The sequence below is a fragment of the Orcinus orca genome, chromosome 10 (genome assembly GCF_937001465.1).
Source record: "Orcinus orca chromosome 10, mOrcOrc1.1, whole genome shotgun sequence".
In the NCBI taxonomy this organism is placed as follows: Eukaryota; Metazoa; Chordata; class Mammalia; order Artiodactyla; family Delphinidae; genus Orcinus; species Orcinus orca.
Window position 1 is genome coordinate 50,898,636 of NC_064568.1, and position 14,316 is coordinate 50,912,951.

Here is a 14,316-nt window from a genome sequence, read left to right on the forward strand (position 1 = left end):
GCACAGGCTCCGGACGCGCAGGCTCAGCGGCCATGGCTCACGGGACCAGCCGCTCCGCGGCATGTGGGATCTTCCCGGACCGGGGCACGAACCCGTGTCCCCTGCATCGGCAGGCGGACTCTCAACCACTGCGCCACCAGGGAAACCCAAGCAAGATAAATTTATCATTTAAAAAATAAATTAGTGGACACTTTAAATTTTCTCAAAACCACAGAGATAAACACTCAAAAACAGTATCAGCTTCACAACTAACAACTTACTTAAAATGAGACTCTCCAAGTACAACTGACAGAATAACAGTGACTCTGACTCATAAGGCTGTTAGGAACATCAAATAAAATAAATAAATAAAATAAATAAAATATTAAGATAGGCAGAAAACAGACATATCACATACACTAATAAAGCCAGTTTTTCCTTAATTATAAGATGAGCTTTTTCTCACATTAATATTTGTTTTATTTTAGTTAATCCTTTAAATAACCCTGGAAGGTATATATTCTTATCCCCAAGGTTCACACTGTTATCTCTGCCCCCAAAGTACTTGTATATGATGTAAATACAACATCCTCTGATAGTTAACTGAAAGATCAAATTATGAATTAAAGCATTGAGAACAGAAGTCACCTACACCTAAAAAAGATGTGACTCCTAAACTGACAAAAGCCAAAATAACCAGCCTGAATATATTTATAGCTAAAGAAACAAATGTATCAATTAGGGGAAAGAGGTGAAAGCACAGTAAAAGGAGAATAACATTGGCAAATAGTTGTCTTTAGCCAAAAAACTTGAGTGTTCCATTCTTATTGATAAAATCTCCTTTCTACTAAAAGATAGGTATAGTCGGCTTATAAAACATTTGATAGCCTAACTTCCTTAGTCTGATTCGTTGTTCACCAGAGACCTAATCTTTCATAGGAAAAAAAAAAATCATTAATTATGAAAAGCTTGAACAGTTTGTGTGACAGTAATTTCTCACAGTATACTAGTTTTACACAATGGTCGTACGAGTTTCAGTAATGTGCATTTATATACCCTTAAGACACATATGACCCCATTTTCACTCAATCAGAATTCCTCTTGAGGCTGAAGAGCAGACTCTGTCTGGGCCACAGCAAAGTCACCTAAATGATGAGTGCTACCTTGTGAAACCCAATAGGAAGAAGCCTTGAGTCCTAATCCCTGCTGGACACCACGGGGCTGAAAAGTTTTTACTTGAAAAGCAAATCTCTTAAAACATACCTCATCTAGGATTTCTCTATTTCTTTGTAGAAGTTCAGGTAGCTCTTTGATCAACTGATCAACAGTCTGGATGCCTCCCTGTTCAATCACAGATGTGGACTTAGTCAGTATAGACTGAGGTACAGTATCTCCAGATATATCTTCAATTGCTGCTGGAAGATTAAGTGAAGCTAACACCCTGAAAAAATGAGATAGTATGTCATCTAGAGGTCTAATCCTCCTTTAAAACACTGATGTCCTGTATCCAAATCAATAGCAGCAGAGTTAGCACTCCAAAAAAGTGGGTAAGCCCTGTCAATGGAAACATAAAGCAAAAATAGAGGAAAAAGAGAAAATCAGTGATTGATAAAATTAAAACAAAATCATTAAAGAGTTAAGTTAGGTTCACAGTTCAGAACTGAAAGCTAAAAGGTAAGAAATATGCATTAAAATATACTAGATACCTTTGGCTCACAGGTAAATTTAACTTCTTTCAGTCTAAGTAATTAAAAGTCAAAAATTCTATTTTGAAAATGCAATCTTTTATCACACTCCTGATTGTTATACTGTCAGTGACAAAACAGAAGTAATACACAAAATGGTTATAATTTCATATCATCTAAGCAAAATTTCAAGAGTACATAGTTGGTCTATGTATTAACACAGCATCTTCATCTGTTCTGTTTTGTGGCACAATAACTATTATTCTATTATTTCATTTACATAATGGAGGGGATGTTGGAGTAAACTTATGTTGCTTTCTTACTGGAAAAGGTAAAATGAGGTCAAAACCTATGCATTCATCAAAATTAAAAACATGAAAAAGCAAACAAGACTAGGAAAAAATTCTCAGTAACATTTCTGATAAAGGACTTGCCTCTAAAATATGTAAAGAACTCTTTAAAAATTATTAAGAAGAAAAACTCAGTTTCTAAAAATGAGCAAAAAGATTTCAACAGACACTTCACAAAGATATATGAATGGCTAATAAGCACATGAAGAGTTGCTCAACATCGTCAGTCATCAGGGGAATGAAAATTAAACCACTATGAGATACTGCTACACAAACACTAAAATGGCTAAAATTAAAGAGACTGACAATCCTAAATTCTGATGAGGATGCAGAACAAGTGCATTTCTCACACAGTGCAGGAACAATGACTTTGGAAAACCATCTGGACATTTCATGTGAAGTTAAACATACACTAACCATACAACTCAGCAATTCTAATCCTAGGTTACTTACCCAAGAGAAATAAAACATGTCCACACAAAGATCTGTACATCAATGTTCATAACAACTGAAACGTCCATTAAAAGGTGAAAGAATTAACAAACTATTTAACCATAAAAAGGAATACTGCTCAGTAATAAAAAGAATCAAACTGATGCATAAAACATAGATTATGCTAAGTGAAAGAAGCCCAACACATTTTTAATATATACTGTTACAGGCTGTGCATACTGCAAGTATTGCATATTATACATACTGTAGCAATACTATACACTGTATATAATGCACTATCAATATATATCATATATAATGTACTATTTACTGTATATAATATACTATATACTGTCATGTACATATTGCACATGCTATAATGATTACATTTATATTAAATTGTATAAAAGGTAAAACTAACCTATGGTGACAGGGAGCAGATCAGAAGTGGCTAGAGGGTAGAGGAGGAGGAATTGAATGGAAAGGCATGACGGAATTTTTTAGGGTGATGGATATGTTCTCTATCTTGATCATGATGGTGGCAGTTACATGGGTATACATATTTATCAAAAAGAATTCAACTATACACTTAAAATGGGTGTATTTTATTGTGTGAAAATTATACTTAATATATTTTTTAAAACAACGTATTATTTTCTTAGCTTCAATCCACCAAAAACAAAAACTGTTTCAGAATACTGAACGTACATGTATCTTAACCTTGAAAGTTCAGTTCTACTTCACATTTCCCTCAAATAAATATCCCCTAAAATACAAATTAGTGGTCAAATATTTTCACTTTGTTTCAGTAATTAAATTTCTTCCAACTATAATATATTTGCCAGGGTTCAGTAAATATAGTGTCCCCAAGAAATGTGTGTGTGTCTGTATTTGTTATTTCAAATATCCTTGACATTCAGCTCTGAGCTCAGAAAACTACAACGTTCATAAATAATCAATCAGAAAACATCAGAACTTTAGAGATAAATTTATGAAAGTTAAGCTCTACTCACCCATTTGCCAAAGTGGTGGCTTCTCTCATTTGAGCAATTGATCTGTTAACTAAATCAGCTTTCCTCTGACCACAGGCAGCCAAAGACTGCTGCACTGACACAGGAACCATCTTCTCAAACAGATCTAAAATTAGGAATTAAAATTTCAAGAAAATTTTAAGACAAAAACTCAAACTGTAAAGTGACTACTCATATTTCCTTTCCAATATTCACATTAAAAGTCTACAGATATTTAAAGAACAAAACTAAATCACTATTGAAAATACGATGAAGAGAATTTTTAGATCACCATATTCGTGGACAATGATAACGAAAGCTTCTTCTTTGAACTTAATTTTCTTAGCTTTTAAAGATGTGTTAGTCATTAAGTTTAAAGGATCTTTGGTGAAGATCTACACAGGAGAAAACAATGCTTATTTGTTGATGAAACTGACTGAGTGGGCCACAGTGCTATGGTTTCCAGCTCTACCATTTCCTGGTTCTGTAACCTTGGGTAAATGACTTAACCACTCTGCATCAGTATCCTTATCAGTCAAATGGGGATAATAATAGTACCTGTCTCATGGAGTTGTTCTGAGAAATAAATGAGCTAATATTTGTAAAGTGCTGAAAAGAGTTTCTGGTACATGGTAGACCCTTTGTGTTTGTTAAATAGAAATAAGTACAGTTATCGCTTGGTATCTGGGGGGATTGGTTCCAGGACCCCCAGCAGATACCAAATCCGTGGATGCCCAAGTCCCTTATAAAAAATGGCACAGGGGCTTCCCTGGTGGTACAGTGGTTGAGAGTCCGCCTGCCGATGCAGGGGACACAGGTTCGTGCCCCGGTCCGGGAGGATCCCACATGCCGCAAAGCAGCTGGGCCCGTGAGCCATGGCTGCTGAGCCTGCGCATCCGGAGCCTGTGCTCCGCAACGGGAGAGGCCACAAGAGTGAGAGGCCCATGTAACACACACACACACACACACACAAAAAGGCACAGTATTTGCATATAACCTACACATATCCTCCCAAATACTTTAAATCATTTCTAGCTTACTTATGATACTTAATACAATGTAAATGCTATGTAAATAGTTGCCAGAGGATGGCAAATTCAAGTTTTGCTTTTTGGAACTTTCTGGAAATGTTGTATGTGAATATTTTTCAATCAGCAGTTGCTTGCATTCATGGCTGTGGAACCATAGATACAGATGGCCAACTGTAAAATAACCACCCAATAACTTAGAATATTATCCTTGGCATCTCAGCTAGAGGCTACCATAATATTGCATATACCTACAATATTCAAGGATATTATAACATTTGATACAACCATGACTCCAGAAGTTTATATGTTTAAAGTCATATTTATGTATGTTTATTTTTATTAGCAGAATCTTAAATAACAAATGTTAACATAAAGACAAATGCTCACTGAGGTCGTTATCATTACTCAGACACAGTTTCAAGTTTTCTGACTCTGTTGTATATATACTTCATGCTTTACTACCATTTACTTTCCATCTTAAAATTTCACTGTAATTTTTATTCTCTTATTCACTTTGAACAACATGAAAGCAAATTATATTCAAAGCACACAATCGCCAATTATGTGATTTTAGCTACAAAAAGTAGATTAAACTGCAGAAAAAATAAATAAGATTAAAGTGCCTCTGAACAGTTTGACATACCAGTGAATTTCTGGCTGATGGGTACACTGACTGGCGTAGATTTCACAAGTGTGGCTTTGCCAATAGGGTCTAGATCTTTAAGGTCTGGAACTCGATCATGATAAATGAAGTCATTATCCTTCTTTGCTGCAGTAAGGGCACGGTTGATTTTGTCAGAAAATTCCTTCACATTGACATATTCATCATAGCGAGATGCCACTGTTTTAATCAATTCTGCCGCATGCTAGTTAAGAAAATGTAAAAAGAAAAAGAGAATGTTTTCTTTCTTTTTTTCAACCAGGTATCCAAGCACTGTTTTTTTAAAAAAATCTTTGAAGATTGGCATTACTAGAAATGTGGTCAACAGAACAGCCTAGAAATTCTCCCATCACAAAATACCAAAATGTCAAAAATGAAGAATAATACAGAGCAGATATCCCTTTAAAGACATGAATGAATTACCAAGAAAATAAAAGAAATCAAAACTATAAACTGACATTGAGGAAAGCTGGCTCTGGCTGTTGGGTATTTCTGTACCCAAAGGACGAGCTATTAAAATGCATTAAAAGCCCTCAGGGAGACTTAAGACATGGCTCTTGAAACTACATAAGACAGAAAACTAAGAAACATCCCTTTCACGCTCCACATGAAGGCAGTAACCTCAAAGGGCTATACCCGTGATGAAAAGAGTGAGTCAGAAAAAAATTATACAACATAGGAAATCAACAAGGAAGCATGCTGTGTCAGCACCAATAGGAATTTTTTCTTTAAAGGCTGCCCTTGTGATACATAAGATGAACACATGCCTCACATAAAGTTAGGGTTCAAATTACTCAGGTGGTGTTAGGTATAGTAACACCAGATAAAATAGACAATAAAGTCAAAAGCATTATTAGGGATAAATTCAATATAAAACACTTTCCAATTTGCCAGAAAGATATAAAACCTCTTAAATATTGTATTTAAAAGCCTTTATCGGGCTTCCCTGGTGGCGCAGTGGTTGAGAGTCCAGATAATTACAGATAATTACAAGGACAGGGATGCTGGGGGAAGCAGAACAGAGGACTGAAAGTGGGCAGAAAGAGGAAAGGGGATGAGCACTCAGAAAATGTCAACAAAATACAAACTCTGAAAGTAGATGCATCACCTGGAAAAGCAAAGGCTGTGAGGAACTCAGGGAAATACAGGCACAGAAGTGGAATCCTTCCTACACCAGGCTTTGAGAAGCAGAGAGGAGGAGAGGAGGAAGGGCCCTATACAAGGAGGCTGGGAAAGATACCCTGCAGGAACCTCTTGCTATTCCCCGACTAAAATCAAGCTCATTCAAACACAAGTGACTGAAAAGGCATCCCATCTGCCTCAACACTAAGAAACCATAAGGAAAAGGATGAAAAAGAGCAGTTTAACTTTCCAACAGATAATGAAAATTCACTGAAGAAACGTTGCCACAGGGAGTTCCCTGGCAGTCCAGTGGTTAGGACTCACACTTTCACTGCTGTGGCCTCGGGTTCAATCCCTGGTCGGGAAACTAAAATCCCGCAAGCCTCGCAGCACAGCCAAAAAAAAAAAAAAAGAAAGAAAGAAATATTGCCACAAAGCAAAGAACACAGCATACTAAAAAAACTAAAATAAGCTGAAAACTTAAGGATGCAATCACAGTACCAAAGACACACCAAATACGAACAGAGGACCAGATGGCCCAGATAACAGTGGGTGATAGATAGCAAGAAAATTTGTGAAATGGGACCTGCAGAACTCAGGAAAGAAAGTGAAGAAAAATACGAAAATAGTTTAAGGAAGACTGTAATATTTATGCAAGGGACATGAAAGAGATAACAGACATCACAGAAATCAGTGTAAGAAACATACAAAACAAGAAAAAGTGAGGACAATTCAACATGGCAGTTGGGGAGCAGAGGCCATTACAAATTAAAAATTTATGAGACATATCAACCAAATGCAACATGAAGACCATGTATGAATCCTCAATTTGAACAAACCAACTGTAAAAACACATTTTAGAAAAAATCAGCGAAAGCTAAACTATGTTTGGATACTATTAGATTACTAGAATTAATTATTAATTAGTATTAATTGTGCTAGATCGGATGACATTGTGGTTTTAATTTTTTTAAGACTTACATATACTGGAGTAATTTAAGGATGAAATGATACATAAGACAGCTGAAAATACTCCAAAAAAATAAGAGGGGAAGGGGAAACATGAAACGCAAAGCAAAATATTGATAATCACTGAAGCTGGGTAATGGATATTTGATGATTCTTACTTTTATATATATATATATATTTTTGAAATTTTCCATAGTAAATACTTAAATAAAATTCATACAGAAGCATAAACAATCTCCTTAATATCTACAAGCTACTATCATAACAGAGAAAAAAACAATACTTTCACAAAATCAGTTTTATCCTCTCATTAGGTCCCTCATTAATGAATTAAACAAATTCATTTATTGTATGTATGTATGTATTCATTCTATCTGAGTCACATTTTTTTATCTATATAGAGTCATCCCTCAGTATCTGCGGGGGATTGGTTCCAGGATCTGCCACAGACACCAAAATCCAAATTCTCAAGTCCCACAGTTGGCCCTCCGTACCCACAGACTCTGCATCTGCAGATTAAACATAGCACATGACCAGCATTTGGTTGAATCCATAAATTCAGAACGTGAAGATACGGAGAGCCAAATATTTATTCACTGAAATAAACCTGCATATAAGTGGACTTGGACACTTCAAGCCTATGTTGTTCAAGGGTCAACTGTATTTTTATGTCTTTTTGAAGATCATACCTTGGCAGCTTTAGAGACTCCACCAGGATGATCAAGTGGACCCACCTTCTGAAGCCAAATGAACTGCACTGTCCAATAAGCGCACTTCATGAGCTGTGTAAGTCCAGGTTCAACTTTTCTTGGCCCCAGAAGTGAATCACAAGCAACAATTTTCCCTTTGTTATTTTACCTACTGTTGTGATATTCCTGACTCTTGTGATTTTGTTTTTATATCTGGTTTGCTCGTGACTAATAAGCTTTTCCCCATTATTGTTAACAATGATTGCAAAGCTGATTGAATGGTGCAACCATCAGGTACATGGGGCAGGAGAGACTATGGAGAATATGACTTGCTGGTCAACTTTTTTGTCTGTTTTGTTCTGTTTGCCTATTTCTGAGCTCAAATCAAGTAGAAAAATATCTCATACTTCATGGAAAGAGGAACAGCCCTTGGAGATATGAATCAGTAAGTATTTGTGTTTTATATGTTAACTTCTGACCTATGACTAAAGGTGTAAAACTGAAGTTATAAACTCTTGTGTGTCTATAACTGAAAAAAGTCTTCATCTCTTGTTATGTGAGTTTGAAAGTTTCCTTTTTCCAGAGGGGTTTTAAAAATTAGATTAAAATTTCAAAAGAGGCTCTTATATAACTGGTTTATAGAGAATAAAGGCTTATTTGAATATAATAGTCCCAGAATTCCCCCAAAATAAAAAAGCTAAACTTCTGTAAAACAAACAGCAGTGCTCATCACCCAGTCATTATCCACTTCAGTGGCTGACCAACACTGCTCCCTGAGAGAGGAATTCAGGATGAAAAACAAGATGAGGCACTCTATGCTTTCGAAAAACAGGCCCCTTAGACAGTTAGATGCGTATCTCAGGAAGAATTTTAATGAACCCAGATTCCCACATCTTCCCATACATAGAAAAGCACTAAAATCATTAACTTGAGATATCTATTCTTTGTGACTAACAGTAATGTTACTGAGACGTAAGCCTGACTGATTGTACATATTCCTTAGCCAAAATCATATATAAGCTGGTTTCTCCCCTACCTCTTCAGAGTGGTTCCCCAGAGCTACTGAGAGGCTGTCTCCCAAGCCACAGTCCTCAGTAAAGTCCCTGAATAAAACTTAAACTCCAACTCTTATGTTGTGTGTTCTTCTTTCAGTCAAAACTCCTAGTACTCCTAATACTTTAAATATGCTACCCTGAAAAAAATCTCTCCCCCAGAAACCCCTTTCTCATAAGCATTTTCATATAATGCTTTCATATGATGCTAAGTTATTACAATCAAAGTGAATCCCTGGAAAAATAAAGTATGTTTGATAATCTGAGTGTGCCCGTCTCTGATTTTGTCAGTGTGGAGGTGTGGAGCATAATACAAGCATACATTTTATTTTTTATAAAACTTGGGTTTCTTTTCTCATGAAAAGACTAATTAAACTGAACTTCCTAAATAAGACTTGCATGTATCTTCTAATACCAGTCCATATTTAAATTTCCTTAACAGTCCTCTTCCTACCCTCTGCTTACCAACCCTCAAAATACAAACAACTCATGTAAACAGCCCTTACCCCTGCTGCAAAGTTGCCCCAGATGTCACATCAAGTTTCTCACACACCCAGTGCTGATACAACAGCATAGAAGATACTCTGCTGATTACCAAATCTATTTATGTATCTATTACCACTGTCCTTTTCAAGCTGTGGAATTGTAATGACCCAATTTAGACCAAGGCTAGGCCACAAGTTAAGTACTCCACATCCTTTCTGGAGCATATAATTAATTTAGAGTATTTTATATTACAATAAACATGGATAAATAAAAAGAAAACTGAATGCAAATTCTGCATGAAAGTTTTAGATAAAATATGAGACTTCAAAAAGCACACAGTAGGTATAGCCTAGAAAATAAAAACAATCACCTGACTCTGTTGACAGGGGAAATGAGTGGGAAAGGTTTTTACGAGCAAACTTGGGAATCTCACTAAAAAAAAAAGAGAAATCCGGGCTTCTCTGGTGGCGCAGTGGTTGGGAATCTGCCCGCCAATGCAGGGGACATGGGTTCGAGCCCTGGTCTGGGAAGATCCCACATGCCGCGGAGCAACTAAGCCCGTGAGCCACAACTACTAAGCCTGCCCGTCTGGAGCCTGTGCTCCGCAACTGGAGAGGCTGCAACAGTGAGAGGCCCGCGCACCGCGATGAAGAGTGGCCCCCGCTCGCTGCAACTGGAGAAAGCCCTTGCACAGAAACGAAGACCCAACATGGCCCAAAATAAATAAATAAATTTATTTAAAAAACAACAAAAAAGAGAAATCCAAGTTACTTAAATATTTATTTCTGAGAAACTCACCTGTAACCTTGCAATCTCTTCTCCAAATTTCTTCTGCTGTTTTGCCAGGATAGACTGGTGGTACTCAGCATAGGCCTGCATGATACAGTGCTTTGCAGCCAAGACAGGGAACACCTCCTGGAAATAAAAATACTGACCAGGGGAGAGTCCAACCACACAAACCACCACAGACAACATGGGATGCAGGAAGAAAAAGGAAAAGGAGACAGAAATTAGAATCACCCCATTAATGGTTTAGAGATAGGTTAGTCAGGTGTAAACAGAGAAGACCACATGATTTTGCATGGACTGGATTCAATGAATTCAGTGTTTTTCTTCCAATTAGAATTAAAGTTTGGGTTTTTTTCTTTTTTAACTGTTAAATGAAGCCAATTAAGCTTTTACAATTCACTTTAATTGAGCCATGAAGTCAACATTTTGTTTACAAAGAAGAAAGGAAAGCATGCATTAGAAAGAGAAGTAGAATGGACATTCACAGAGGAATACCAAGCACAGGGCTTTAGAAGCTTTCTTGTGAGCCCTTACCCAGCCCTTAAGAGTTAACTAAACCACCATTACTCACATATACTAATGAAATTGCTCTATAGCTGACTGTTTCAACATGTTTAAAAGACAAAAGACAGTAAAGTAAGTTCCGTCTTAAATTCATGTCCTAAGAGACTTTAATAAAGATGATTTTTAGCCATATAAAAATTACTCAGTATCACATACTCAAAAACACATAGCAAACAGACAAATGCACTAAGCTAATGACTAATATGATAAAGTGCTATTTTGCCCTAATTTGTTTTGAAAAAAAATTCCAGTCAAAATTAATTTTAGAAGATCCAAAAACATGAACCAAAAAAGCAGCAGAGGATCTTCTAAAATGTCAAATCCTAGCCTATAACCTCATTGTTTTTAGGAAGTACATGCCATATAATATCCAAGAAATATACTAGACAATCACTGTCTAGACAAAAAAATAAGAGAATCAAAAACTGAATTACTACCTTGTGAGCTTTCCTGTCTCCCAGTGAATAATTTCCTAGCTTCCTGGGTCACTACTTGCAGATATTCCAGTTTTATAACTAGAATATGAAAATATCTTATGAGATTTATTAGTAAAAAGGCAAAAAATAAAAGACATCTAAATCTCAAACTGTACTCATGCCAGTTCTCAAGGTAAGTCTGGAGCAACTTGGTACTTAAACAGGAGATTTTCAAGGAATACCAGGATTGGTGCAGAGGTAGTTTCCAAGTCTTTGTAGGTGACATTCTTCTCTCCGGGACAGGACTGAACTAATGGCCCAACAGGATGTAACGGTACACTGTGCAGCTGATCATGAGGTCTTCCAGATGAAAAAAAGGTGAGAGGAGATCCCAAGTCTCTTTTTAAGAGCAACACTATTACTACCCAAGAGTCCTGGGCAAATTTCTACTGATCTCTTGGTGAATTTTAAATCTCCAGGAATCTTCAAATTCCCTAGTGCTCATATTCTGACTAATGTGTTGATGTACTTACATGCTTTTTTATTTCACCACAAAATTGTCTGCAATTTCATAATTTATAAAGATTCCTGAATGACTTATAAATCAATAAATTTCCCTACAAAAGAGCATGTAACAAATATCATTTGCTATCATACAGACAAAACTAATTCCTTGAACATTTCTGAAAGAAAGCAGTTGAATCATACTACATTTCAGTCTGTAAGTTTCCGTTTTTAAGCATTCTGAATTTACTTCTTAGTCTAATCATCTGCTTTGTCATTTACAAATGATCATCAGTGACTAGTCTCTTCAAATGCCACTTCAGAAAGGTTTATATTAAAACAATTAATACTTCCTGTGATATATGGTTTTAGATGGTTGTTTTCCTTAGCTGTCCAACAGCAGCCCAATTTTCTAGCCCTGTTGGCAAAATTTAATTCTAATCAAAGTACTGGATGAATTTGTTAAGTTTCCTTTTCCTTTTGTCTTTATGTCTGTTTTTGCGCTTTAAGATTCATCTCTAAGAAAACAGGACAATAATTAAAAGGGTGAATAATCAACATGCTCAAGTACTCATGCTGTACCAAATAACCAATGATTCAAAACTACACAATGCCCTGATCTGATAAAATTACTGGAGACAGGTGTTCAAAATTTTCCAGCAAGAGTTTTAGCTCGGAAAAATAAGTTTAGTAAAGAGTGGAAGCAAAGGCATCCCCTAAATATGAAAGAGAATTTGTCATGCATCTTAAATAAAAAAACTGTTTCTACAAATATACTCTTCAAATGCCGCTCCTTAAATTTCAAATTTCTTTATAAAACATAATTTTTAATTTGCTTTTTATACACAAAAATGTCCAAATATTTCCACATGCAAAACAACCAAGTATTTACAAAAACAATAACTGACCTTGGGGAGAGTATCTTTGTACTGACACTGTTTAAAAGCATCACCGAAATAATCTGCAGCCTGATTAGCCAATTTAGCTATGATAGCATCTTTCATTTTATCTGGAATAAAATATTAAATTGACCATTATAATGAAAATAAATATAAAATAATCTGATATATCATAATAACTCAGTATAGACATTGAGATCACAAGTTTGTACATTTGTCTTAAAAAATTCTTATTGATGAAATCAATTCTTCTGCATACAACTTAATTATTCCACAGGCAGATCCAAAGAGTCAGAATAGATCAGCAGTTGCTAGAAGCTGGGGGAAAAGGGGAATGGAGAGCGACTGACAGTGGGTATGGGGCTTCTTTTGGGGGTAATGATAACGTTCTAAAATAAGATAGTGGTGATTATTGCAAAACTCTGAATACACTGAAAACTAAAGAACTGTATACTTTAAAAGGGTAAATTTTATTGCTTATTAATTCTACCTCAATATAAGCTGTTATTTTAAAAGAAAAACTTTTCAAGTTCATTTAGCTTCCACCTGATGGACTGCTCCCTTATTTTCAATTTCTCTGTACTTACATATTCAATCTTATACTAATCTCTCATACTAATTCACAAGCCTTACAAGAATTGCTCTTACTCCCTCATTCACAGGGCCAGGGACTCTGCCTGAATGGCTCCTTCTTATCAGTTAAGTCTGGTTTAAACAAAACCTCCTCAAAGAAACTCTTCTTGAATGATGAATCTAAAATAGCATGACTCCCCCTACATACTTACCCAACTGCCAGACCACTAGTCATTATCACATCTTATTTTCTTCACAGCAATTATCTCTCTTTAAAATTACCTTGGCTACTTAATTTCTTGTTTATCATCTCCCCCACAATAAATTGTAAGCTTCCAGAAAACAGAAATCTTGTTTGTCTGCTAACTCTATCTAGAGCCTATCACAGGGATTGGCACACAGTTGTACCCAATACTTATTTGCTGAATTAACGAATTTTTGACATACTACAAACCTATATAAATACTATTCCAGATTTCAGTGTTTTAAGACAGTAACTATATATTTCATAAAAGACTTCAAACACAGCCTACATTCTTAAATGTGCATTTATACCACCTTAAGGTCAGAAAAGGAAAGCTGAAAATTTTCAATAATCCGTGGGTCAAATTCAAAGAGGAAAGTTCTGTGTTGAACATATTACAATCACCTTCTTATTTTAAAAGCCTGTCACTTCTTTTCACATGCAACAAAATATAGGACAAACTGGAATTACCTCTTGTGGCTTTTAAAAAAAATACTTCTTGGGCCTGTGCCAGCATGATAAGACTGAGAGTCCCAACAGTATCTGGAGATATGTCCACAGTAGGCTCTCTATTCAAGGCAGATAAAACCGTCTCTTTAATATGCAAAAAGGCACCACTAGCAAACTAGAGGAAAGAAAAGAATTTCTTTTAAATCTGTAAGAATTCAGCAAGACAATTTTCTACTGTTACACACAAAACCACTTACATCTGACCTATAGACAATAAGGACAGTTTTCTAAAACACTATAGAATAACAAGAGATTTAACGTACATTAAAGTCAAGTGCAGTAACAAACAAAGTAAACTGATGGGACAAATTGATTAAACTTTTTAGAAATACTTCCTCAAAACTAACATGA

General features: G+C 35.8%; 1 protein-coding gene across 3 annotated transcripts in view; it reads right to left on the bottom strand.

Moving 5' to 3' along the window:
• Window positions 1–14,316, bottom strand: part of PDCD6IP (programmed cell death 6 interacting protein) — a 61,114-nt gene that overhangs the window by 24,252 nt on the left and 22,546 nt on the right. For 2 of the 3 annotated variants that reach the window (XM_033405531.2, XM_033405532.2), the window contains exons 5-10: window positions 13,927–14,080; window positions 12,648–12,748; window positions 10,265–10,396; window positions 5,131–5,353; window positions 3,460–3,583; window positions 1,243–1,420 (exon numbers count right to left, since the gene is read on the bottom strand). In XM_033405531.2, the coding sequence (XP_033261422.1) occupies window positions 1,243–1,420; window positions 3,460–3,583; window positions 5,131–5,353; window positions 10,265–10,396; window positions 12,648–12,748; window positions 13,927–14,080 (912 nt within the window). The remainder of the gene's footprint in view (window positions 1–1,242; window positions 1,421–3,459; window positions 3,584–5,130; window positions 5,354–10,264; window positions 10,397–12,647; window positions 12,749–13,926; window positions 14,081–14,316) is intronic. The other variant, XM_004279710.4, reaches the window with a different exon arrangement.